This window comes from Leucoraja erinacea, chromosome 29 (assembly GCF_028641065.1).
Source record: "Leucoraja erinacea ecotype New England chromosome 29, Leri_hhj_1, whole genome shotgun sequence".
In the NCBI taxonomy this organism is placed as follows: Eukaryota; Metazoa; Chordata; class Chondrichthyes; order Rajiformes; family Rajidae; genus Leucoraja; species Leucoraja erinaceus.
Window position 1 is genome coordinate 19,220,575 of NC_073405.1, and position 26,625 is coordinate 19,247,199.

The 26,625-nt window shown below is 43.2% G+C and overlaps 1 protein-coding gene and 1 long non-coding RNA gene across 3 annotated transcripts in view; one reads left to right on the forward strand and one right to left on the reverse strand.

The window, feature by feature from the left end:
- The window catches only part of LOC129711277 (cAMP-binding protein 1-like), a 132,349-nt gene extending 105,879 nt beyond the window's left edge, over positions 1-26,470 (forward strand). For both annotated transcript variants that reach the window (XM_055658821.1, XM_055658820.1), the window contains one exon: positions 25,601-26,470. In XM_055658821.1, the coding sequence (XP_055514796.1) occupies positions 25,601-26,042 (442 nt within the window). In that variant the 3' untranslated portion in view covers positions 26,043-26,470. The remainder of the gene's footprint in view (positions 1-25,600) is intronic.
- On the reverse strand, positions 2,898-18,510 carry LOC129711279 (uncharacterized). The gene is made up of 3 exons (XR_008725807.1): positions 17,264-18,510; positions 8,236-8,341; positions 2,898-7,179 (listed from the first exon to the last, which is right to left on the reverse strand). It is a non-coding gene; the product is annotated as an uncharacterized LOC129711279 (long non-coding RNA).
- Positions 26,471-26,625: the final 155 nt, after the last annotated feature.

Consider the following 26,625-nt stretch of genomic DNA (forward strand, 5'->3'; position numbering starts at 1 on the left):
AACAACATTTCAGACAGAATTTGTGGAGGGAATGCACAGATCATCATTCAGATCACGACTTTTCTTTAGATTTATCAGAGTCAAATGACATTTGTTCAATATCTGTTGAATACGATAGTCTGATCTGAAAATTCATGCTTAGGAAGTTCATGCTAATGTGTTTGGTTGCAAAATATTACAGATTCTGGAAACTGAAATAAAACAGAATCTGCAGAAAATATTTGGATTGTTAGTGGACAAGGAAATAGTATTCCTGGATATCCAGACCTTCCGTCTGGCCTGTGTTGAGCCACACTGGGCTAAGATATAAACCCCAGCCATCTATAGCCTTTCCTGATCTATTAACACTGCATATCAGGTTTTATTTTGAACCTTTTCACCATTGACTATTCTATCCATGGTCAATCAAGCACATAGGAACTATCAGATTATAAGTATATCTCTCGCAAGAAAAAAGATATGGAAGTGTGAAAACGCACACCTCCAGATTCAGGGACAGTTTCTTCCCAGCTGTTATCAGGCAACTGAATCAGGCAACCACAACCAGAGCGCAGTGCTGAACTACTATCTACATCATTGGTGACCCTCGGACTATCCTTGATCGGACTTTGCTAGCTTTACCCTGCACTAAATGTTATTCCCTTGTCATATATCTGAACACTGTAAATGGCTCGATTGTGATCATGCTTTGTCTTTCTGCTGACATGTTAGCACGCAACAAAAGCTTTTAACTGTACCTTGGTACACGTAACAATAAACTAAACTGACTGAGGCAGGACCTTAAATTGACAGTTTATATTTTGCTCTGTTTAGAGATACAATGTAGAGACAGGCCCTTCGGCCCATTGAGTCCACACCGTCCAGCAATTCCCATGCACTTGCTCCATCCTTCACACTAGGGATATTTTTTTACAAAGCCAATTTACCTGCAAACCTGTATGTCTTTGGAATGTGGGAGGAAACCAGAGAACCCAGAGAAAACCCATGGGTTCACAGGGCGAGCATACAAACTCCATACAGACAGCACCTGCAGTCAGGATTGAACCTGGGTCTCGGGCGGTGTAAGGCAGCAACTCTACTGCGGCGTCACTGTTCCATCCCTCAGGCTAATGGAACAAAATAAATACATTTCAGCTCTGCAATGTTTGTTTCTTTACTCATGGTCACTTTCCAGATAAGATCTTGCTTCAAATCCATCTTAGAACACCAGATCTCAAGAGAATGTTTATCAATTTGAAAGCTGATTTGAAATAGTGTCGTGGGACTGAGTACCTGTGATTTGAGAGTCTGGTGGCCTATGATCTAAACATGAGTTGTCCCATAAGTGAAAAGTAGAATGTATTCAAACAATCGACCTCAGTATCTATTAAATCTTAAAACCAGAGAATTAGCGACATGAAGGAACAAATAGTTGGTCTTTTATAGAAATAGCTAAACGTTGGTGTTAAACACTGTCACGGGCAGCCTAAGTATGAATGTTCTATTCTTTAACTCTATAGTGTAATAAGTTGAACAAATGTCTTTCATTCTGTGGGAGTTTCAGCTCAAAATACCAGGATTATTTAAACATCTCTGGACTGTGGAAGCCTTTATAAAGTGTCTGCGTGTGACCTAAAAATTGCTTGAGGAGTTAGGCTGGATAAAAGCACAGACGCTCAATTCTGTGGAGAGGGAAACCGAGATAAAGTTTCAGGTCAATGACCAAAGTGGTTAAAGGTTGCAATGTATCACTCCAGAAGGTTACTGAGATAATGTGGAGAAAAGCTATATAGTCAGTTGGAGTTACAAAGGGACCTAGAAATCAAAAGCAACATATGGTCAATGGACTTGGTGGGCTGAAGGGCCTGTTTCTCTCAACTAATCTAAATAATTGGTGTGCTAATTCTAATTTTGGAGTTATTTGGTTAGTGGATGGAACTGGGACCTGGAGAGACACGTCACACCCTGAAGAGGGTAAACACTACCAAACTACTGCCCTACAGTCCAGCAAGTGTGCTAATTGATCTATTAGTCAATAAATATCAGGACTATTGAAAAATTGACCTGGCTGCAGGAAACATCCTGACTGATCATTGTGAAATGGACTCAATGGGTATAAACTAGGCACAGAAGTCTGAATGCGATGAGGTGAAGCATTTGGCTGGCATGTTACTTGGTGGCAATAGAGATAGGACGTCATCTGGATGTTAAGTTGAGAGCTTTGAGAGTAGAGATTGTAGTCTGTTAGTTAATTAGGTAGTTAGTTAGTTAGTTAGTTAGTTAGTTGGTAGTTAGCTAGTTAGTTAGTGGGTTTGGTAGTTAGCTAGCTAGCTAGCTAGCTAGTTAGTTAGTTAGTTAGTTAGTTAGTTAGTTAGTTAGTTAGTTAGTTAGTTGTCATGTGTACCAAGGTAGAGAGTAGACAGCTTTTTTGTTGTGTGCGATCCAGTCAACGGAAAGACTATACATGATTACAATCAAGCCGTCTTGTAGTAAAGATACAGGATAAAAGGAATAACATATAGTGCAAGATAAAGTCCAGTAAAGCCTGATTAAAAATAGTCCGAGGGTCTCTAATGAGGTAGATAATAGCTGAGGACAGCTCACTAATGGGTGATAGAATGGTTCAATTGTCTGAGAATAGCTGGGAAGAAACTGTCCCTGAAGCTGAAGGTGCGTGTTTTCACACTTCTCTTATCTGATGGGAAAGGTAAGAAGAGGGGGTGTCTGGGGTGAGACGTCCTTGATTTTGTTAGTGGATCCCAATGTTCTTTCAAGCGGCAACTTCTACGACTTAATTATTAATTAACCTAATTATTTGTTTTGTTTTGTTTATTAATAGCCATGGAAAATTGTGTTATCTCAATAGGCCGCAGTACTATAGTAAGTCCACTGCCCAAACTCTGTTTTGTACAGGGTTTAGGTAGGGGGCCTACTGTAGCACTGTGGGCTATTGAGATAACATCATGCTTAGTGGATTTGAGGTATTTCTGTATGGTATGGATTTGTTCCGACTAGGCAAGTCGAATGGAATATTCCTCAGTTATTTGTAAAACTAATGAGTTTAGAGAACATTGTTAACCTTGTAATCATTCAACAGAATAATATAGTAAAATATCCCAAAGATATTTAACTTTTTCACCAGTTGCCTCTTGCATCCATGGAGTCTGAATTTCGGCACATTATTCATTTGTTGAATAAAATATCCTAAATAATTCAAAGGTCTGTTTAACAGCAATGACACATAGCGACAAAGCACAAAACGGCCTCTTTGGCCCTTCAAGTCCTGCCAATCTTATTGCCCAACAGCACAAATCCCATTTCACCACATTGGGACTATTTCCTTTTACGAGAAGCATACCTGATCCACAGTTCACAATGATGTACCCCTCTCGGGATCGCAGCCAACTCCAGCCAACAATCGGCCTATCCGAGAACCTCCCTGCCTGAGTTGCCGGCACTGATTTGTCCTGGTCTTTTCATGCTTCCAGCCTTCACCCCCCCACTCCCACAATGTCTGAAGATGGGTCCCGACTTGAAACGTCACCTGCCCATTTTCTCCAGAGATGCTGCCTGAACCGTTGAGTTACTCTAGCATTTTGTGTCCATCTTTGAGAATAAATCATGCTACATCCTGGGCATCCTACAAAGGCACATAGAGTACCCAAAAAAAGAGGGGAGGTTGAAGCTTTATAATAGACTGCTTCAGCTCCAACTAGATAATTGAATCTATTTCTGGCAAGCTACACTTCAGGAAGGATTTGAAGGCTCTTAAAATGGTGTAAAAAGATTGTCTACAATGATTACAAGGATGATGGATTTCAGTAAAATAATTAGACTGGTGAAACAGGAGTTATTTTTGAGCAAAGATTTAAGCAAGATGTTGATGGACTGAGAGAGGGTAGACCGAGAGAAGTTGTTCCCATTACCGCAAGGATAAGGAGCAGAGACAAGAGGTACAAGGAGGAGAAAGTAAAATAACCTGTTTATGGAGTGAATGGTTGTGCTCTCAATCTCACTGCTTGTAGGAGTGGTTGGAAGAATGACAGTTTGCCATTTGTAATCTAGGTGACTCGGCAAGAAACTGTCACACTGACGGTCTTGTTTGAAGCCATTAAAAGATGACTAATGAGAGAAATATAAAAATGTGGCAGAGGCTTCAGTCTGATACTAACTCTGCTTTAATTGATCCGGTCATCAAAACACTTCTAATCCATCCACTGCATATACCGAACACTCACAAAAAATCTATTTTGCCCCTTAGCTGTTCTTTACCTGAACCAACTCACTATATCATCTTTAGAATGCCAATCCCACTCACCTTAATGCTTACATCCACCGCTAATAATAATTTTGAGATTTTTTTTTAAATGACCAAACACAAAGAAAAATATCATAAATCTGACCAAAAAAAACATTGCTATGCCTATGTACATATTGATATAATAACAACTTTATAAAATAAATATTAAGCATGTTGATGTCGTGACTGCTACATTCCCACTTACTGTTCAGGCTATTTTGGGCATATTTTCCATTGTGTCATTTTTGCTCTTCTTTTTCTGTCGTGTTGGAACAAACCTATTCATTTTCTTTAATTTGGCTTTAATCCAGCTTCTCAAACATGTGCTTTTGTCGATGTACCCATTTTTCCATTCTACATGTGGTTAATTGCATATGGGTCTCTTCCTCTTAATGTTTGTACCCTCACTCACCACCACCACCACCACCACTCCTCCTCTCCCACCCCAATATCAGTAATGCCCCACGTGGTTGCTAGGTACACAGAGAGTGTTGGGTGCCTGGAATATGCTACCAATCAATCAATCAATCAATCAACCTTTATTGTCATCTTGCAAAGCAACAGTTGTACAGTGCAAAATGAGAAGACGTTTCCCAGGGAATACCGGAGCATCGCACATGAAACTTAAAACATTTCACACATAATAACAATAAAAACAATCCAGTCCCTGATGAAACAGTATAAATAGTTAAAAGCAGGTAAAACAGCAACGTTAAAATACAGTAAAACCAACAATTAAAATGCCCAGGGCAGCTGATTTGAGTGGCCAGTGCCAGAGTTATTAAAATGTCAGTGCAAGGCCGCAGAAGAGACTTTTGGGATGGCATAGTGGTGCAACGCTAGAGTTATTGCCTAAAGGGCCTGTCCCACTTGGACAACCTAATCCACAGGTTTAGAAGACACTAGAAGAGTTGAAAAAAATGTCACGGTCGTGTTGATTCGCCGAAGCAAAAGACCTCCTACGGCCTCCTATGACTATGTCTACGACTTCTTACGAATATGTCTACCACCTCCTACGACCTCCCTCGACCTCAGTCTTCCACACCTACGACCAACTACGACTGGGCTACGAGTGGAAAATGATCACATGATAAAATGATGTCATGGTTGCACATCGGGCCAGTTACCGACCTATGACTACCTACGACTACCTACGACTACCATCACGACTTACTACGACCTACCTAAGACCTACCTACGAGTAAAAAGTATCAATTTTTTCCATGCCAACATTTTCTTTACTCGTGGACATTGTTTATCAGGCTGGAAAAAACGCTGCGACCCACTTGAGGCCACGAGTACATGGAGACCACTCACGAGCATGAGGAAGAGTTACGAAGACCTCCTACGACCTCCTATGACCTCGTGGCGACCATGCGGCGAGTATGAGTCAAGAGCAAACTCGGCAGAGGTCGCCAATTAGGTCGTGAAAGTGGGACAGGGGCCTCACAGTGCCAGAGACCCGGGTACAACCCTGTCTGGGGGTGCTGTCTGTATGGAGTTTTCACATTCTGCCTGTGACCGCGTGGGCTTTCTTTGGATGCTCCAGTTTGCTCACACATACAAAAAACAATTTGTAGGCAGATTTTGCTTCAGTAAATTGTGTCTTGTGATTGGGATACAACTAGTGTAAGGGGTGATTGTCAGTCAGGGAGTCGGTGGGCAGAAGGACCTGTTTCCACGCTGCATCTCTCTAAACTAAACTAAACTAAACTAAATTAAACTTGAGTTGCAGGGAATGGATGGCAGGCGAGATTGTTTTAACTTGGTATCATGACACACTGAACACAACACATAATCTTTTCAGGTGATTATATGGTTTCCAACACTGGTTTCAAATTATCCAATATACCAGAATCAAAACAAAAAAAACCTGTAGATACTGGAAATTAAAGCAGTAAATGCATGAAACACGCAGCAGATCAGGCAGCACCGTGATGAGAGACACAGACTTAACATTTTTGGTCAATGTACTTCACCCAACCCCCCTCCTACCACTTGCTGGGCTTTGTCCCACTCACACTTCTTGCCCAGATTTCTCCCTCCTATTACACTCGGACTGAAGATGTGTTCCAGCCTGAAACATCACTAATCCTTGTCCTCCAGAGATGTTGGCTGACCTGTTGAGTCACTCCAGCACCTTGTGTTTTACTCAAGATTCCAGCCTCTGCAGTTCATTTTGTCTCCATTTCGGGTTCAATGCTCTTGTTCTATTGAAAGATCATCAGCCTGAATTGGTAACCCTATTCCACTCTCCATAGATGCTGACAGAAGAAGGGTCTCGACCCGAAACTTCACCCATTCCATCTCTCCAAAGATGCTGCCTGCCTCGCTGCGTAACATCAGCATTTTGCATCCATCTTTGATGCTGTCTGATCTGTCCAGTATTGCAAGCATTTTCTGCATTAATTCCTCCATTTGAATTATGCATTTTTACACCACAGACAGTCGACTCGGACTAAGATAGACCTTACCTGGAGAATTTAGGACACTTTTGGTGTTAGTTGGAAAGGGTTGACCTTATCTGATCCACTGCGTGGGAGTTTAAAGCATTGTTTTGCTTGCAGGTCTCCCTCAGCATGTTTTTGTAACTGAAAACTGTTTTCTACTAAAATCTCCAAATATAATTTAAAAAAAAGGTTAATAGGTGCCTGGTGTGTTAGTCCCTGTCATCCCCAGCAGCCCATCAAGTATCACAAGCAGTAGACAGACCTTGTGAAGTCTACAGCACATCTTCATCTCATCAATCAATTAATTGAATTCCAATTCACTTGATCATTTACGCAATATTCTTTTATTTCCATGAATTAGAATTGCTTTCCTTCCAAAGAAAAGTTAAAAGACGCCAGCATGAATGTCCACTTTGTTCCACCGTTGAATCAATTTCCTTACCAAATGCTCTATGTATAAATAAATAAACATGGAATTTAAACATGAATAGCCACAAGTACACCCACAATATTCTGTAACTGAATAAAGTACTGAGAATCGATGGCCCTCAATACACATTGAATATTATCTGAGATAGCAGCAGTTTATTTTCCACCTCAGTACTTACTGCATTTGTCACATACCGTGCATCAAGCAATTGGGGGATTGCCGTAGATTAAAAACTCTTGCATTCGTTCAGGGATGGTTGGAGATTTTTCAATTACTGTTGGATTTGATAAGGGCTCTGGCTCATTTTGCTGGGGGTGGGGTGAGTGGGGAGGCTGAGAGGGAGGAGGTCAGTTGTCTTTCTTCTGACAACTCCTGCAGACAATTCAGTGTGCACATGAGGTCATAAGGTCTTAAGTGATAGGAACAGTTAGACCATTCGGCCCATCCAGTGTACTCCGCCATTCAAACATGGCTGATTTTTGCCTCCTAACCCCATTCTCCTGCTTTCGTCCCATAACCCCTAACACCCATATTAATCAAGAATCTATCTATCTCTGCCTTATAAATATCCATTGACGGCCTCCACAGCCTCTATGGCAAAGAATTCTACAGGTTCACCACCCTCTGACTAAAGAAATTTCTTCTCATCTTCCTAAAGGAACGCCCTTTAATTCTGAGACTATGACCTCTCTTCCTAGACTCTCCCACTAGTGGAAGCATCCTTTCCCCATCCACTCTACGACTTTTACTATACGGTAAGTTTCAATGAGAACACCCCACATCCTTCTAAATTCCAGCGAGTGTACAAGGCCTAATGCCATCAAACGCTCATCATATGTTAATATAAATCGCATGTGCTGGCTCTGTAATCTCTGGACCCATAATCCTCCGAGAAGCCCGAAATCCTCTAATTCTTACTTTAATTAAACTATTAATTAAGCTTAATACTTTACTTTAATAAAGTAATACTTTAATTACTTTACTATTATAACTTATTACTATTATAGGCAGCTGTGCTTCCAAGAACTCTAAACCCATGCATTTGGGCAATACAGAAATAAAAGTAATGCCCTCACAAGATCGGTCAGGATGTGGTGAGCCAATGTAAAAGCTGCAGCAATCCATTCCAGTAACTGGAGCAGGTCTTCATTTACCGATGTGTTATAATCAGAGGACGTAGTCCTGCAAAAGAGGATGGAGAAGTTAGTGTATGTCTTCTGAGCTCTCTCGTCTGCTTACAGCCCTTCCCCTGTGTAAAAAGCAAATTCTGCCTTTACGACATTCAACAGTTCATTTTGTCCATAAATCAGCAAATGCGCAAATCTCTCTCGATGTGATAATCACACCACCATACTATCGTAAGGAATGGCATCAAAAACACATAAGACTGATAAGAAAGAACAACAACTAAAAGTGGAGACAGGGAGGGAGCTGGTTCTGCTGATCATAAGATTAGATTAGATTAGATTAGATTAGATTAGATTAGATTAGATTAGATCCTTTATTTGTCATTCAGACTTTCGGTCTGAACGAAATGTCGTTGCCTGCAACCATACATATAATAATAAACAACAAAACACACAATAAACACAAATTAACATCCACCACAGTGAGTTCACCAGGCACCTCCTCACTGTGATGGAGGCAAAAGTCTTAAAGTTACTGTCTCTTCCCTCATTCTCCCTCTGCGCTGAGGCAATACCCCACCGGGCGATGGTAATCAGTCGCTCGGCTCAACCAAGCTCCACGAACGGGCCGGTTCAAGCTCCGCGGCCCGGGGTGTTTGAAGCTGCCGCCTCCAGTCCAGCGGACGCAGCTGTTGTGGCGGGAGCACCGGAAAACAGGCACCAGCCTGTGACCTGCGAGCTCCCGACGATGTCATCCACTGGCCCGCGGCCGAGCCCCAGATTCAGGCCGCCGCCACCAGAACGTCGCCTCAGCCACCGGAGTACCGTCTCAGCCCCGAGTCGGGCCGCCAACGCCGGAGCGCCATCTCAGCCCCGCGCTGGGCCGCCCTCACCGGAGCGCCATCTCAGCCCCGAGTCGTGTCACTGCCACTGGAATGCTGGAACGCCGCCACAGCTCCGAATTCGGCCAGCCTCACGTTGGTAAGTCCTGGCTGGCTCTGCTTCCAGAGCCTCGAGGTCGGTCGCAGATGGAGGCCGCCAGCTCCACCATTAGGCCTCAGCGCAGACGGAGGCAGAGAAGGGGGGATACGACAGAAAGAGTCGCATTCCCCCGAATGGAGAGACAGAAAACCATGTTTCAGCACCCCCCCCCCCCACACATAACATAACCTAATAACTAAAAACAACAAAAAAAGTAGACAGACGGACTGCAGGCGAGCCGCAGCTGTTCAACAGTACCGCAACTTCCGGATACTGACTGACTTTACGCGTGCCATATTGAATAATATGAATAATATTTTGGAGTTTGTTCATATTACAGGTCATTAAGTTGGGCATTCATAACCCAGGGACAGCTTGTATGATCGATTGGTGTGTACAGGAGATAGCAGATTCCTGTTAAAAAGCTGCTTCTTTTCAGAGAATCTCTGGTAGTCTGAGTTCAGGCTTACTTCTCTTTGTCTGCTGGATGTGATAAGGGGTTCATGTGGGCATCCCACTTGGTCCTCTCCATCTTCTTGCTTCTGTTGTTCTCCATGTCCCTGAAAATGGGATCCCAAAGGCATCAAGTGCTGGCTGCTCTTCCTCTGGCACTGACTGCTGCCTTCAGATTGCTAAGTCATGCATATTCAGTAGTTTAGATTGGTTTAGAGATACAGCGTGGAAACAGGCCTTTCAGCTGATCGAGTCTACACCGATCAGTGATCACCCCTGTCCCAATTAGGCGATTTTCCCAGTGACTGTCAGAGTGGAACACACACACACACACACACATCGCTTCCTTCACCAGCCCGTTATGCAGGCGGGGGACAAGGCAAGTGGGGAGAGTGCTGTCTGAGTGGAATTCACAAGGTGAATTACACCGTTCCCTATAATAATAATAATAATAATAACTTTATTTATAAAGCACTTTAAACAACTGCAGTTGCCACAAAGTGCTGTACATGAGAACTCATGGACAAAAAGCTATTACAAACCATTAAAAACCATAAAACGAAGGACTATAAAAAACACACTAAAAATTAAAAGACATTAAAAGCACTAAGAACAGGAGCAATGCCTCAGCCAGTGTCGAAAGCCAAAGAATAAAGATGAGTTTTTAGGGAGGATTTGAAGATGGACAGTGAGGGGGCCTGTCTGATGTGCAACGGCAAGGTGTTCCAGAGTGCCGGAGCAGCAACAGAAAAGGCTCTATCCCCTCTGAGCTTCCGCTTAGACCTTGGTACCTCAAGGAGCAGCTGATCAGCTGACCTGAGGCACCGGGCAGAGGCGTATGGGTGGAGCAGCTCAGAGAGGTAAGGCGGGGCGAGCCCATTCAACGATTTAAAAACAAATAAAATAATTTTGAAATGAACTCGAAAGTGCACTGGGAGCCAGTGAAGGGAGGCCAAAATTGGCGTAATGTGCTCCCTCTTTCGAGTTCCGGTCAAATGCGAGCGGCAGCATTTTGAACAAGCTGGAGACGAGCCAATGAAGCTTGTGCGACTCCAGAGTAGAGTGCGTTACAGTAATCCAGCCTAGATGTAATAAAGGCATGGATTACTGTTTCAAAATGCTGCCGCTTGAGAATGGGCTTCACCTTTGCCAGCTTCCTTAGGTGAAAGAAGCTGGATTTAACCACCGCGCCTATTTGTTTATTTAGTTTAAAATCACCGTCCATCCTAAAACCCAGGTTGGCTTTATGGTTGGCTTTATGGACAATGCCAGTGGACCCAAGTCAACAAAGGGAGGTTCACGGCAGCCATTGGGGCCAAACAAAATCACCTCTGTCTTCTCTTCATTAAGTCCCAGAAAGTTTAAGGCCATCCAGGACTTAATGTCCTCAAAACAAGACAGGTGATTTTAGAGAATAGTCGTCTTCTTTCCTGAGTGGCATATATAACTGGCTATCATCTGCATAAAAGTGAAAGAAGATGCCATGCCTTCTTAAAATTGAGCCCAGAGGAAGTAGGTATAGAGTGAAGAGCAGGGGCCCTAAAATTGAGCCCTGTGGAACCCCATATACCAAGGGAGCGGAGGAGGATTCAAAGCCAGCAAGGCTTACACGCATGGTTCTGTCTGCCAGATAGGACCTGAACCATCCCAGGGCACTGCCACAAATGCCCACTTGGTGCTGTAATCGGGAAATTAAAATTCCATGGTCCACTGTATCGAAGGCGGCAGATAGGTCCAGCAAGACAAGAACTACATAATTACCAGAGTCGTTTGCCAGGAGGATGTCGTTGAAGACCCTTAGCAGAGCCGACTCTGTGCTATGCATAGCCTTGAATCCAGACTGGAAAACCTCCCGAATATTGTGCTCATCCAGGAAGAGTTTCAGCTGAGCATAAACTACTTTCTCCATGATCTTAGAGATAAATGGCAGCTTGGAGATCGGCCTAAAATTGGCCAGAACAGTTTGATCCAGGCCTGGTTTCTTAAGTAGTGGTTGCACTACAGCATGTTTAAAATTTATGGGGACAACCCCAGAACATAAGCCACTGTTTATGATGGCGAGAACCGACTGCCCTATAGTTGGACTTCTCCAGCAATAGATTGTTGTTGGGAGTGTCAACACCATGGAGCCCATTGAATGACCGCTAAATGGAGGAGGAACTAGTGAACCATTAAAAAAATGTTTGAACAGCCTGCAGTCTTCTGACATCAATAGAACGTTAATTAGCGATATAATCAATGAACTCAAATGATGCACTCATGATCGTACCAACACTGTTTCATTATGCTCATGTATTGTCTCTGAAAGTGCCAGATTACCTTGGTAAGACTGCAGGCAGGTTTTACAGATATAGAGATAAGATAGATGAGTGTCTGACCAAATATCTTTAGGATCTTTGTGTCTGACTACAGATAAACCTCAGGCATGAATAATGTGGTTAGGCAATGGTAGTCCCTGGTTCATTTCTCAGTCCATAAGTTCATAGGTTTATAATTGACAGGAGCAGAATTAGGCCATTTGGCTCATCAAGGCTACTCCACCATTCAATCATGGCTGACCTATCTTTCCCTCTTGACCCCATTCTCCTGCCTTCTCCCCATAACCCCTGACACCCGTACTTAATAATCAACACGAGCCCCAACACTGTTTCATCTCGTAATGTGACCCATTCTGATTTGTCATATTTTGAGATGATTTACACATGAAAAGCTAGAACTCTCCAGTCCAATTTCTTGCCTATTGCTTCTTGAAGAAAAATGTAGGAAACTAGCTTCACAAAAGTTGTCAAATTAATTCCAAAACAAAGTGGAACTAATTCATAGCTGATGCTGGAGTCTGACAGATGGTGAGAAAGATGGAAAGCCAAAGGCAAATTACAGTGACCATTTTTCAGAGAGCTAGCGTTAATTCAATGCATCTGGCCCATTTTTTACACCAGGGACTATTGCCTGCAAAACCTCTTACATAGAGTCCCACAGAACAGGCGGGTAGGAGCTGAAAATCAACTTTCATTGAAACACACATTTTCTATGATCTCAAATAGCTTTTAACCAATGCTGTAATTCATCATTGTAATTCATATTGGACTATATCGTCCTACGTGTTGCAAAAAAGTCCCATTTTGTATATAATAAAACAAGTTTGATACCAACCAGGGACTCACCACATTGACGGAAAATTGGGCATATTCTGCCACAGACCATTATCCTTTTAATATATTGCCAGCAGTAGTGTGGTGGTTAACTTACCAGACCACTAATCTTGTTCATGCTTGTCATGCTGTGGAATTTAAAGTCATGTAATAATTTGGAATTAAAAACAAAAAAAATCTCATCACTAACAACAATGAAACACTGCTCACATCGTCAAGGGCTACTGGATCTCCTGGTTGCTAACCATTTTAACTCCTCTTCTCATTTCCACAGTGATGTTTCTATGCAGGGCCTCCTCCATTGCCAGAGTGAGGCCAAGCACAGACTGGAGAAACAACACTTGATGTTCCATTTGAGTAGCTTACAACCCAACAATATGAACATTAACAACTACAAATACCAAAGACTCCCTCCACTTAACCCCCCCCCCGGTCTCTCCCTCCCTGCCCCACTCTCGCTCCACTGTGCCCCCAACTGGACTTGCGCCTATTGCTCCCACTCCACTTCCCCTTACATTGCATCACGATTCATAACTATTCAATCCTTTGTCTCACAGCCTCTGTCTTTTCATCTCCGGCCTTTGTACAATCATCTGCCTATTAAAAAAACCCCACCTGTATTCACCTGCCCCTCCTCTCTTCCAGCTTTCTCATTCCACCCACATGACCATCAATATAAGAAAGAGTCCTGACCCGAAACTTCACGTATCCATGTTCTCCAGAGATGCAGCCTAACCCGTTCAGTTACTCCAGCACTGTGACTTTTATCATAAAATACAATGATTGTCTGGTTCATTGTTTTCCATAGAAAATCCATCACTTACTTGGTCTCCTTATTTATGAGTCTGAACCCACACCGATGTTGATCTAAATGCCCATGCAATGAGAAATAAAGTGCCGTGTAACAGTTTTTTTGTTAAAGAGTGAACAATAACTGTGGCCTGTCCAATGTTGCTTATGTCCCCAGAACATGGACAGAGAAGGATGCATTGCTTTGGAGGAGCTTGACAGCAGATTTAAAGCCTTAGTAGATGATAAGTTAGTCCACAGGCAGAGGCAGTCAGTGAATCCAATCTAACAGAGTTAAGTAAACCTGGCAGATCTGTCACGCAAGATGCTGGGAGAGTGTGAGACATATTGGCCCGGTTGGTCATGGAAGCAAAATCAACCGTGGTGTTTCCTTAAAGTATGAAACATTTCACAACAAGGAGTGTATCAATGACATGGAGGAAGCGCTGCAAGACCTATGTAGCAAGTAAAGTGGTGGTGGAAGTGGCCAATTGATGACATTAGAATGCAATGCAACAGAAGGCCAAGAAGCAAAGAAAAAACAAACTGCAGATGCTGGAAATATGAAATAGAGAAGAACAAAGATTGCAACGGTTGGCGACTTGTTGGAAGTTTGGACATAGAACATGGAACAGTACAGCTCAGGAACAGGCCCTTTGGCTCACAATGTTTATGGCAAGCATGATGCCTGGCTAAACTGATCTCACACGCCTGCACATTATCCATATCCCTCTGAGTCTGTAGAAGGGTTTCGACCCGAAACGTTACCCAGAAATGCTGCCTGTCCCGCTGAGTTGCTCCAGCATTTTGTGTCTACCTTCGATTTAAACCAGCACCTGCAGTTTTTTTCCTACACATCCATATCCCTCTATTCCCTGCACTTCCATGTGCCTATATAAAAGAATCACCGGGAGGGGGGGGGAACCAGCAATGGCTGCCTCGCCAACAATCGCTAGTCTGCCTGTCCCTTCCTTCTTTGTGTCTGTTTTGAAAGTGTTAAATGTATGTTTTTTAGTGTTCTTTAGCTTGTTTTGTGCAAGGGGTTGTGGGGTGTGGGGTGTGGGGGGGGGGGGGGGGGGGGAGAGTTGGGGGAAACTTTTCTAATCTCTTACCTTGATGGAGATGCGATTTTTTCAGTATCGCATCTCTGTCCGCACTGCGGCCTAACATCGTGGAGTTGGCGGTCTTTGGTGGAGATCGACAGGGAGCTCCATCATGGGACCGTGCGGACTTAACATCGTGTGGCCCGTGGTCCCTTCGGGGAGTCATCTTTGGTGCTCCAACCGTGGGAATTTAACATCACGGAGCCTGCGGACTCTGGTTAGAGACTGATTTCGTGGACTCCAAACCGCAGGAGATTGGCCCATCTACACTAGACCCACCTGCCTGCGTTTGGCCCATACCCCTTTAAACCTGTCCTATCCATGTACGTATCTAAATGTTTCTTAAACATTGCTTCAACTATCTCCCCAGACACTACGTTCCATACACCTACCATCCTTTGCGTGAAAATGTTATTCCTTAGATTCCTATTAAATGTTTCCCCCCTCACCTTAAGTCCTCTGGTTCTCGATTGCCCTACTCTGGCCAAGAGACTTGGTGTATCTAGCCGATCTATTCCTCTCATGATTTTATACACCATTATTTTGCTTTGTTCATTGTTCATGGTTGGCTTTTTTTCTGTAACATGCATTACATTGATTCATTTTGCATGTAATTGGCATCTGATAGTTGGCACTACTTCACTGTGATAGCAGTTGTTTCTTCCAAACTCTATTTTACATTGGAGAACATGACCAAGCCTGACATCCACAGGCAAGACTCAAGAACTATTGCAGACGATGTCAAGTTTTAGATATTTAAGCAGGAACTGCAGATGCTGGAAAATCGAAGGTGGACAAAAATGCAGGAGAAACTCAGCGGGTGAGGCAGCATCTATGGCGAAGAAGGTCTGAAGAAGGGTTTCGATCTGAAACGTCGCCTATTTCCTTCACTCCATAAATGCTGATACACCCGCTGAGTTTCTCCAGCATTTAGATGTTGGATTGAGATCCAGTTTAAAGATGTAGGGTTTCCCTTCACTGTCTGAGTCTTCTGGCATTAACTAGCATTAAAGATCAACTTATTTTGATCCCATTACAAATTCTGGTGGGATACATTAATCAACACCTGATTTCCTCTCTGTACTTTGTTCAGGCAGCACAAACATAAAGTGAGGCTCCATAGCTCCATTTGAAGAAGACCAATCTCATTTCCTTAACCAACTGCAATATTTACACATCATCGAGTCATTCATATCTTTTGTTATTTGTGCAACTTTGCACTGTATAAATTGCCTATGCTTGTGCATGTGCACAAGAAATGATGAACCATTGCAATGGAAGTCCAATTAACTGTGCCCAATTAGTTTTGGGTAATGTTCAGGATGTGAAAGATGGTATATTAATGTAAATTCATCCTGAAATAGATTATAATTATTTTTTATTAGATCTATTATTATATCTATTATGTTTCGAATTTATTCTGGTCTCGTGATTCTCATTTTAGCATAGTAACGTCTGACAATAGAGCAGAGACCCCGACCCTTCAAAACTTGTCTGGCAATGGGAAAAGTTCATAGCAGAAATTGTTCTTCCATTGTCTTGGGCATGGGTCACAATAAGCTACAAAGAACAGGAGCAGGGTGATTATGTAGCAAAGTTAACAAGCAATGTTTTGAATGTTGGAGCCGAAGAAGTTAAATTCATGTAACTAATTAAATCTAAAATTGAAAAAAACATTGCAGTATGACAAATGGTAATTAAACTACTGATTGTTATGGAAAAAAACATCTGGTTCACTAATGGCCTGCAGGTAAGGAAATCTGCTGTCGTTATCCAGTTTGCTGAAATGATTCTAGACCACCAATGCATTTGACAAGTTAAGGGCCTGTCCCACTTGACGATTTTTTCGGCGTCCTCCAGCATCATTGACTGACGTATCAGGTCACTGAAACGTTGCAGCGTGACGCGGCGTGACCCGTCGGTGACGCGCCATGATGCAGCGTGATGATGTATGACGAGCGGCGTTTTTTCGAATGTCACAACGTTTTTTTTTGTCGCCGCTGGATTTTGAAATATTCTAAATCTTTTGGCGACACTGATATGACGCCGAAAAAATCGGCAAGTGAGACAGGACCTTTACTGTCTCCGCAGTTTAATTGCAGTTAGGACTGTGTATAATCCCAGATGCATCTACAACAGTGAATTAATTTAAAACATTTAGAAAATTCTAACTTTTCTCTACCACTCCTCTTGTGGGAAGACTTGTTTTCAACCCTACATCTCTCCACTTCTAAGCATCATAAGTCATAAGATCATGTACAATTAGGCCATTCGGCCCATCAAGTCTACTCCGCCATTCAATCATGACTGTTAAACCCGGATGGGCCGAGTGGCCTAATTGTATATATGATCTTATGACATGAAGCTTAGAAGTGGTTAGAGATACAATGTGGACCAGGCCCTTCGACCCACCAGGTCTACACCGACCAGCGATCCCGTGCACTAATACTATCCTACACACACTTGGGACAATTTACAATTTTACTGAAGCCAGCTTACCTACATCTGTACATCTTTGGAGTGGGGGAGGAAACCGGAGCTCTCGGAGAAAACCCATGCAGGTCACAGGGGGATCGTACCAACTCTGTACAGTTAGCACTTGTAGTCAGGGTCGAACCCGGATATCTGCCGCTGTAAGGCAGCAACTCTATTGCTGCGCCACGGTGCCACCCAAGTCTGCTCAGTTAACTTGGAATACATCCGTTTTTATTAGATCTCGCTTCTGAAAAACAATTTGGATTGTTTACTACGTTAAAAGAAACACCAGATAAATATCAATTCTTAATTAATATATTTTGATCTGTAAATAGTTTTTAGGAATAAGCACAACTTATTCTACAACTTCCACATGGAAACATCACCATCCAAATGCGAGCTTGCAAAGTTAATGCCTTGCAAAGATGGATCTGTTAATTCCATTGCAGATTTTAATTATGTGTGGAATAAAAGATTAAGAAGGGAACTATTGCGAAACACAGTAAAACTAATGAAATGACAGATGGAGCACATTCTTTCAGGCAAATTATTTAGACAGCTCCGCTGCTCCACTGAGAAGGAAAAAAGTCTGATTTAGGCATCAAGACATAATGGAGAAGACATCACTTAATGTGTATTAAGAAGATTTAATGCAAAGCACAGATTTTCAGCACATTTTGGAACAATTAGCTGTATTTGGATGAGTTATAAAAAAGTTAATTAATTTTAAAGGGATATACACGACTAAATTGTATTTGATCTCATTTGGTGTGTTGACACAATTTACTCTGCAATGCACTGATGTGGCACAAATGTTAGCAGGTCACAGGGTATCTCCTGCAGCTGTTCTAAATTTGCTGTGATCAAAAAAGCTTCCTGTTTTCTTGGGGAAATCAGTTCTCATTCTGTCATGTGGAATGCAAAGCCCCTTAGCACTCATATCAATAAACAGGCAGAATAAACTTTGAACTGGGTTATTTTAGTTTAATTTAGAGATACAGCATGGGAACAGGGCCTTCGGTCCACCAAGTCCATACCAACCATTGCTCACCCTTTCACACTAGTTATCCCACTACACACTAATGGCAATTATACGGAGGCCAATTAACCTACAAACCTAGGAAACCAGAGCACCCAGAGGAAACCCATGTGGTCACAGGGAGAACGCACAAACTCCACACAGACAGCACCTGAGGTCAGGGTTGAACCCGGATCTCTGGCGCTGTGAGGTAGCAGTTCTACTGCTGTGCCACTGCGCTGCCCAACCACCATAAGCACATTAATATTTGTATGAGTGACTAATTAATATTTGGAGCGTGGAGAGTAAAGGGCCTGTCCCACTTCGGCAATTTTTTCGGCGACTGTCATAGTCGTAGCAGGTCTCCGAAAAACCGTCAACTGGACTCCCCTACGACAATGTTTACAACCTTGTCTACGACAAGCTACAACAACCTTCCACCTAGTCGACGTCAAGCTACGGCAAGCTACCGACAACCGGCGACCCGTTAGGACATCCACCTATGACCACACCTACGTCAACCTACGTCAAGCTACGACCCTGCCGGCGACAACTGAAGACAACAAAGCCAATTCAGTTGCCGGTACCTGTCGCCGGATGAAGTAGGTAGTCGCCAATGGAGTCAGCACCGGCGACAACCTACGTCACCTGGCGACAATCTATGTCATCCTGGCGACGCTTACAACCGCACCCACGTCAGGAGTTGTCAAGCTACGCCCATTGATGTCAAGCCCACTGTCGCCAACTGTTGCCGAAAATTTTTGAACATTTCAAAATCCAGCGGCGACCAGAAAAATGCTTCGACTCTTTGGGCGACTGAGGAGACTACTCGCGACCATACAGGCGACACCCCAGGGACCAAGCCTACTCGCCTGTAGTCACCTAAAAAATTGCCTAAGTGGGACAGGCCTTTAAGAAACAAATGGAGGCTGCTGAACTTTGAAAAAATTGCCAAAGCTTGACGACTCTCGCTTGCGGTCTCCCTGGTCTATTTCAATACACTTTCTACCCATCGTGCTTAGATATGGCAATACTTTATTGAACCATATGCAGAAAAAGGAATTTTATAGCATATCTGTACATGTGATAATAAAGAACCTTTAACCATTGAAACAAAAAAGATGTCAGGAAGACATATTTTTGTTCTCCAATATTACTGATTGATTTCTGATATGCATATTCCTTGAATGGTACGCATTCAGCCATATTGAAGAAAAATGTAAATAAAGAATGGTAGTAAGTGGTTGGTGTAGGGTAGGAGTGAACTCAAGGATGAGACTGGTTGTCAGATGAGGTACCATTGGAGATGGTGATGTTTAGGATTTTGTATGTGAGTCTGAATACTGTCCATTTCTTCAGTTTGTGAATACAAAGGGGTGCTGGACTTAAGCAAGGTACATTAAACTAAAAGTCTTCATCAGTGGGAGAATAGATGGCAATTGCAGTTGAACATCAATATGGAAACAGGCTTGAGATCGAAGAGATCAGGCAAGATTGTGAATTAAATATTAAAATGTACGATGCTTCAGGAAACGCAGCAAGAGAGCAATCTGTGGATTTGATGAATAAGTCATCATAAGATCAGCATGTGGTGAAGAATGCAAATAAAATGCAAAGTGTCTAGTAGACAGGCATGACGTCAGGCAAACGAGTGACGCCGAGTTTGTGCCACACTTTGATTTTGCACTTTGACCTTTGAGGAAATCTATAGACCAACTGGAAGGTGTCGAGCAAAACTATGAATTGGATTTCTGAAATTGGAGTGAGGGACAGTTAAAAGGAAAACTTGTTCACCCAAAGATGTTACTCTCTGGGAAAAAGGAGGATCTGACAGAAACATTTACTCCACTCGTAGGCGGATAATTTAGATCCAAAAATTCAGGAATAGTGCATACAATTTACTGTTAAACAGGTCAAGACAAAATGGGTAGCATCACTTTATTTTTTCAGGAATAAGGCAGTCAAATTTAAAAGACTTTTGGATATGCATATACGATTCGATATGATAGAATTTTATTTATCCCAGGAGGGAAATTAATTTGCCAACATTCATAAAAAAGTACATCAAACATGAAACATGAAATTAAAGTGACCAATGGTAGGGCTTTGGGGATGTGCAAAGATTGTGGGGGGGTTGGCGGGGAGGTCAGTTTCTGTCTCAGTCTACCCCATGACAGAAGGGGGAGGAGTTGTAAAGTTTGATAGCCACAGGGAAGAAGGATCTCCTCTGGCACTTTGTCCTACATCTTGGCGGAACCAGTCTGTTGCTGAAGGTACTCCTCAGCTTGACCAGTGTGTCATGGAGGGGGTGAGCTGTATTGTCCAGGATGCTCTGCAGTTTGAGGAACACTCTCCCCTCCAAGACTACCTCCCAAGAATCCAAATCCAGAATGGAGCCAGTCTTCCTGATGAGTTTGTTGAACCTATTGGTGCCCGCAGCCTTCGCCCTGCTGTCCTAGCACATGGCAGCGAAGAAGATGGCACTGGCTACCACCGATTGGTAGAACATCTGCAGCATCTCACTGCAGATGTTGAAGGAGTGGAGCCTTCTCAAAAAGTACAGGTGGCTCTGTCTCTTCTTGTACAGGGCCTCAACGTTCCTGGACCAGTCCAGTTTATTGTTCAGTACACTCCCAGGTATTTGTCCTCCCTGGTAAACTGCACATCCACACCATTGATGGAGACAGGAGACAGGGGTGTTCCTCTCCTCCTAAAATCCACCACCAACTGCCTGGTCTTTTCTCTGTTGTGCTGCAGGTGATTCAGCACACACCAATCAAAAACCTTGTTTGTTGGAATTGTAGGGGGAGGACGAGGGGGGGGGGGGGGTTGTGGATATGGGTTATGTGCAGGTAGATAAGTGATGGTCCTGGCATCAAATTTTGCATGGACATTGTGGGCCGAAGGGCCTGTTCTCGTGCTGTACTGTTCTATGAATACACTATGACGAATTGATTACATTCCTGTGACTTTAACAAAATAGATGTCAATGTATTCTATATTTTATTATGTCTTTATTTGCTTCAACTCTCGGAAGGCATGCCAGGCCAACACTTAAGTTAGACATTATTTGATCAAAAAATAAGCTGTCTTATTCCCCATTAGTCAACATGAAATAGATTGCCCAAGCTGAATAACACAAAAAAATAATGAATATGCCAGCCATCAATTACTTAAAACTTAATTGTTGCACCTCTTTGACTGTCTCATATTCCTCGCAGCCTTCCACTGCCCAACATCCGACAGCTTTCACACTCTCTGTATTAGGAACCCAACTATTGTGTTAGCTTTCAGTCAGATTATCTTCTATTGTTTGCATCATGCTGATGCAAAAGTTCCTCTGAAACCATTCCAACCTCTACTATGAATTTAAAGCTTTGAGGGCTATGCTTTGTTCAGTGGCTAAGCCCTTCGTAAGTATTTTTAATGCATTCTAACATGTTCATAAAAACATGAGAAGGTCATTTAATCCCTCAAGCCTGCTTCATCATTCACACTGGTCATGAATAATCTTCCTACAAACCTCAATTCCCTACCTCAACGCTCTTCTTCCAACCCTTCTTTAACAAAACAGATACTAATCCCAGTACAAAAACTCCAATTATCTAAATATCCTGAGACTTTAGGGCAAAGAGATCCAGATGCGTACAATCCTTTGAGTGAAAAGGTATTTTTGATTTTCTCCCCAAATGCCCTATCCTTAAGATTAAGTTTTATTGTTTCCAATTCCCTACCGAGGGAAACACATTCTCTGTGTATTCTCCATTGGATTTTTACACCAGGTTCCTTCACAAGAACATAAGAACAGGACAAGGCCACTCAGACCCTCAAACCTGCCCTGCTATATGATCAAGGCTGATCTATGCTGGACTCAACTCCGTATCTGTACACTATGGATGGCTCAAGTCCATTCATGTACTGTCTTTCCATAACAAAAGCTTTCACTATAACCATATAACCATATAACAATTACAGCACGGAAACAGGCCATCTCGACCCTTCTAGTCCGTGCCGAACACGTATTCTCCCCTAGTCCCATATACCTGCGCTCAGACCATAACCCTCCATTCCTTTCCCGTCCATATAACTATCCAATTTATTTTTAAATGATAAAAACTAACCTGCCTCCACCACCTTCACTGGAAGCTCATTCCACACAGCCACCACTTTCTGAGTAAAGAATTTCCTCCTCATATTACCCCTAAACTTCTGTCCCTCGATATACCTCGATACACGTGAGAATAAACAAAATTCAACTCCTCTTCTGTTCCAGGTCCTCCCTGTCAACTCCTTGACTTTTCTTCTTCTTCTTGCATGTGGCATGCACAGCCTAAAGTTGTAGGACAACTTGTTCTATTTAATCTTACTTGATTGTGCGGGCCAGGTTGATTGCATTCGTCGAAACAAGGCGGACCACGTGAAGTTTGCAATCTCCCTTGACTTTTATAAACCTTATTATTCTTCAACTATTCAGCGGCTGTATTTCCTGAGGTCTCTGCGGAGAGCAAACGTCTCACAGCCACTGCTGCTGTCCTTCTACCGATGCGCCGTGGAAAGTATCCTCTCCTATGGAATCCTGGTGTGGTTTGCTAGCTGTACTGTGGCTGAGTGGAGGGCGCTGCAGGGCGTTATAAAAACTGCACAGAGCAGTACAAACGCTCAACTGCCCTCCTTGGATGATATATATAGAGCCCGATGCTTGCGCCAGGCCACAAAAACATCAAGCTGGACACATCCCACCCTGCCAACCACCTTTTCACTCTGCTACCCTCTAGGAGGCGATTCAGGTCTCTGAAGGCTCGCACCGGTTGACTAAAAAATAGTTTCTACCCATGTGCGATAAAAGAGCTTAATTCCAACAGAGAACACTGAGGAAACAAAATGTAATTTCAAGAAATGCCGCCAAATTCTTTTTAACTCTTTTTAAATACTTATTTATTATTTTACTACTAAGTGTACATATGTGTCAATGGTTGTCGTATTTGTATTTTTGTTTAACCGGAGGAGATGTAATGGAATTTCGTTGCACAGTATTGTGCAATGACAATAAACGTATTCATTCATTCAACCTCTACCAAATAAGTATCCTCCACCTAAAATACATCTAATAATCTGGCCTCTATATCCCTCTGGAACAGGAAATTACAGGGGGTAATTTGTCTCTGAGAGATGACATTTCTGCACACCTCAGTTTTAAATGATGAACCCATTATCTTGTACAGAAGGGGGAGGAGTTGCCTTGTTTGTGTCTCCTCTGCTGTAGAAACATCTCAATACCTGCCTTGCCAAACCCTCTTGGCATCACATGTGTTGGATTAAGATTACCCCTCGGTATTCTTGACTCCAAGGAATATAAACCCAAACTATCTAGCTTTTTTTGGCAGGACACCAAACTGTCCAACCTCTCTTGATAGCACAATAGATCTGTCATATTACCCTCAAATCTTCTGTAACCCTTTATGTCATGATTTCATAACTTGATATATGGTGAATCATTTATTTCTGCATATTTGATAGTAGGAAATGCAGTATTACTGTCAAAGTCTCCCATCTCCTCATTCTCATCCACTTCACCTCCCTGTACTTTTCCACCGGTCCCTCCTTCTCCTCACCTGCCTGCCTGCCACTCCCCTCTCATCAGCCTAACTCTCCTCACCTGTTGCACTCAGTTGCCTCTGATCACCTATTAACCTAGTATATAGACTCCCCTCACCTCCTCAGCATTCATGCAAGACTCTCCAGCGATTTCCCGACTGCCTACATGGATTCGAACCTGCCTGCCCCTGACCATTCCGTCCTGTCCCGGATAGCACCTCAGCCTTCTGTCCACGACCTCCTGGTTTCTGCCTGCCTCTCTCCTGGGCTGTTTGGTGTATCCCTGCAACGGCTCCTCGACTACCTGCCTGGCTTCGACTCTCCTTTCGTCTGTCCCTCGCTGGTTTGTTTGCATCGTGTGTTGGATCTCCTGGTTACCGGACCTTCCGCTACCCCAACTACGTCTCCTGCCTGCCCCTCTTCGGAACCCTCAATCAATCCTGAGCCTCTGTGTGAGTACGGCGTGTTACAGTATCGTAATAAGGTTCATTACCAGTTATACCTGCCTGATTCTGTGCTGCTATTGGGTCCAAGCTATACCCGTTACAATTACATTATAATTCCTCACATTAAGAGATGAGTAAATTATTTGGTGCAGATTTAAACTGGCATGATCTTCAACAGGAAACCTTCACATAGCTATATGAATGTGCACTTTAATCAATAAGTCGGATTATGTTGAAAAATATGTCTCTTTTTGACAAATACCTCAATGCATATCCTGATGTACATAAAGCACAGTCCAGTTCTCGTTCTCATCCACTCTGCTAATAACATCTCCTTAAAGTAAAGTATTGACATTGATCGCTTTGGTAACTGACAGGATTAGAGTTTAACATGGTGTTGGATGAGAATCAGTCTTAGACGTTATTCCCATAGTGAGCATCGAGTTTACTGTAGACCGCAACTGATGCGATTTTCATCTATTATCTGAGCTGTTGGCCTGCACTGACTAGAGTGAATAATGATCTGTACTATATCTGGCTTACACCATTGTTGATGGACAGTTCCAAAATGGCAACGGATTATATAACTAAACAATTCGGATTAATCTCAAAAGGTCAATATTGTGGGAGAAATTTAAATGCTCACTTGGGATATAGATGAAACATAATACGGTAACGGCAACACAAAATACCATCTTAACTCTTTTCACAGCTAGGCACTTCTTCAAACAATGTGGTAAACAGAATCAACAGATATGATCATCCTGAATTACTGACCTAAAATTGTACATGGTCCCACCACAACTTTCAAACCTGGTCCAGGAGTGGAGGTTAATCTCTATATACCGAAGTACTTACAAATCCAAGGGAAGAGCCAGCTAATGGGATTCACCAGAAGGTCGACACAGTGGTGAAGCTGGTAGAGCGACTGCCTCACAACTCCAGAGACCCAGGTTCAATCCTGACCTCGGGTTCTGTCTGTGTAGAGTTTGCAAGTTCTCCCCCTGACAACATGGGTCTCCTCCAGGTGCTCCAGTTTCCTCCTGGTAACAGGTGGGTTGGTAGGTCAATTGCCCTTTGTGAATGGTCCCTCGTGTGTAAGAAATGAACGAGAAAGTGGGATAACATTGAACGTGTGAATTGGTCATCAATAGTCGGCATAGACTTGGTGGGTCAAATGATTGGGTTTTGGATTGTATTCAATTTATTGTCATTATCTCATAAGAGACAACACAATGGATTCTCCTTACAATCAAGTAACATAAAATAAATAATAAATAAATAAAACATTTTTTTTAAAAGCACGAGCACAGAAGTCCATGACACAACACAACCCCGCAGAGGCACCAAAGTTGAGGAAGGTACCATTGTCCAGCCAGCCTCCCCGCCGATCTTCCCAGATGTTTACCCATGGTTGGGGCCTCCTGAGCACCCACAGTTGCCACCATGGTCGGCCCGATGCTCAGGCCCTCACGCCAGGATGATGGAACGCCGAAACCTCGACGGAGAACATCCTCAAAGGCCCGGACCTCCAGATCAGCCGCCTCCCACCGGAGTCCGCGGCTCCCGAAGTCCACAGGCCGAGCCGGGCGGAGTCGCAGGACTCTGCGATGTTGATCAGCGCCACCCGCGTGGGGAGCTCCGCGAACCACAGCCCCATGATGTCGGTGCCGCAGACCCAGCACTCCGGTGCTCCAAACGGCGATCCCCAGTAAGACATCGCCAGCCCCGCGATGTATTATAGGAGTTATATAGAATGCATATAGAAGAAACACGTTACTTCTTAATTTTACCAATATGTATAAAACATTTAGTAAAGCTCGCAGATGTCAGCTATTTTTATGTGATCAGAAGTCAAAGCCTAAAAACATGTTATTGCTTAGTTTATTTTGCTTTAGTTAGAACATCATGGTAACTCAGAGAGATTGGAGATAAAGGACAGTGAGAGGTTAAAGTTAGTAAAAAAAAAACATGCATGCTAAGCAGCCTGAACTGAAATTGTAATAAAAAGCTGCTTGAAATTATGGATCAGAGAACATTTGGAGAGTGGCCAAGCTGTACTATCTCTGAATGTTCCAGGCCCAGATTTGTGTAAATTAAAGGCTTCTCGTCTTCTTGAAGAATTCTCCGTGTCTGTGTCATCTTATCTTTAATTTGAGTCTTGTAAACCACTACAGTATCAGCGCTGCCCCGCCGCTGTTGGAGCTCTGGTCGGTCCCGGCAGGAAAGGCTGTGCCAATACAGTAGGTAGGCCGCTGGGGGGGGGGGGGGCAAGGACGCAACGCAAAAAACAGTCACGTCCTCTCCAGGAAGCGACTGAAGGACGG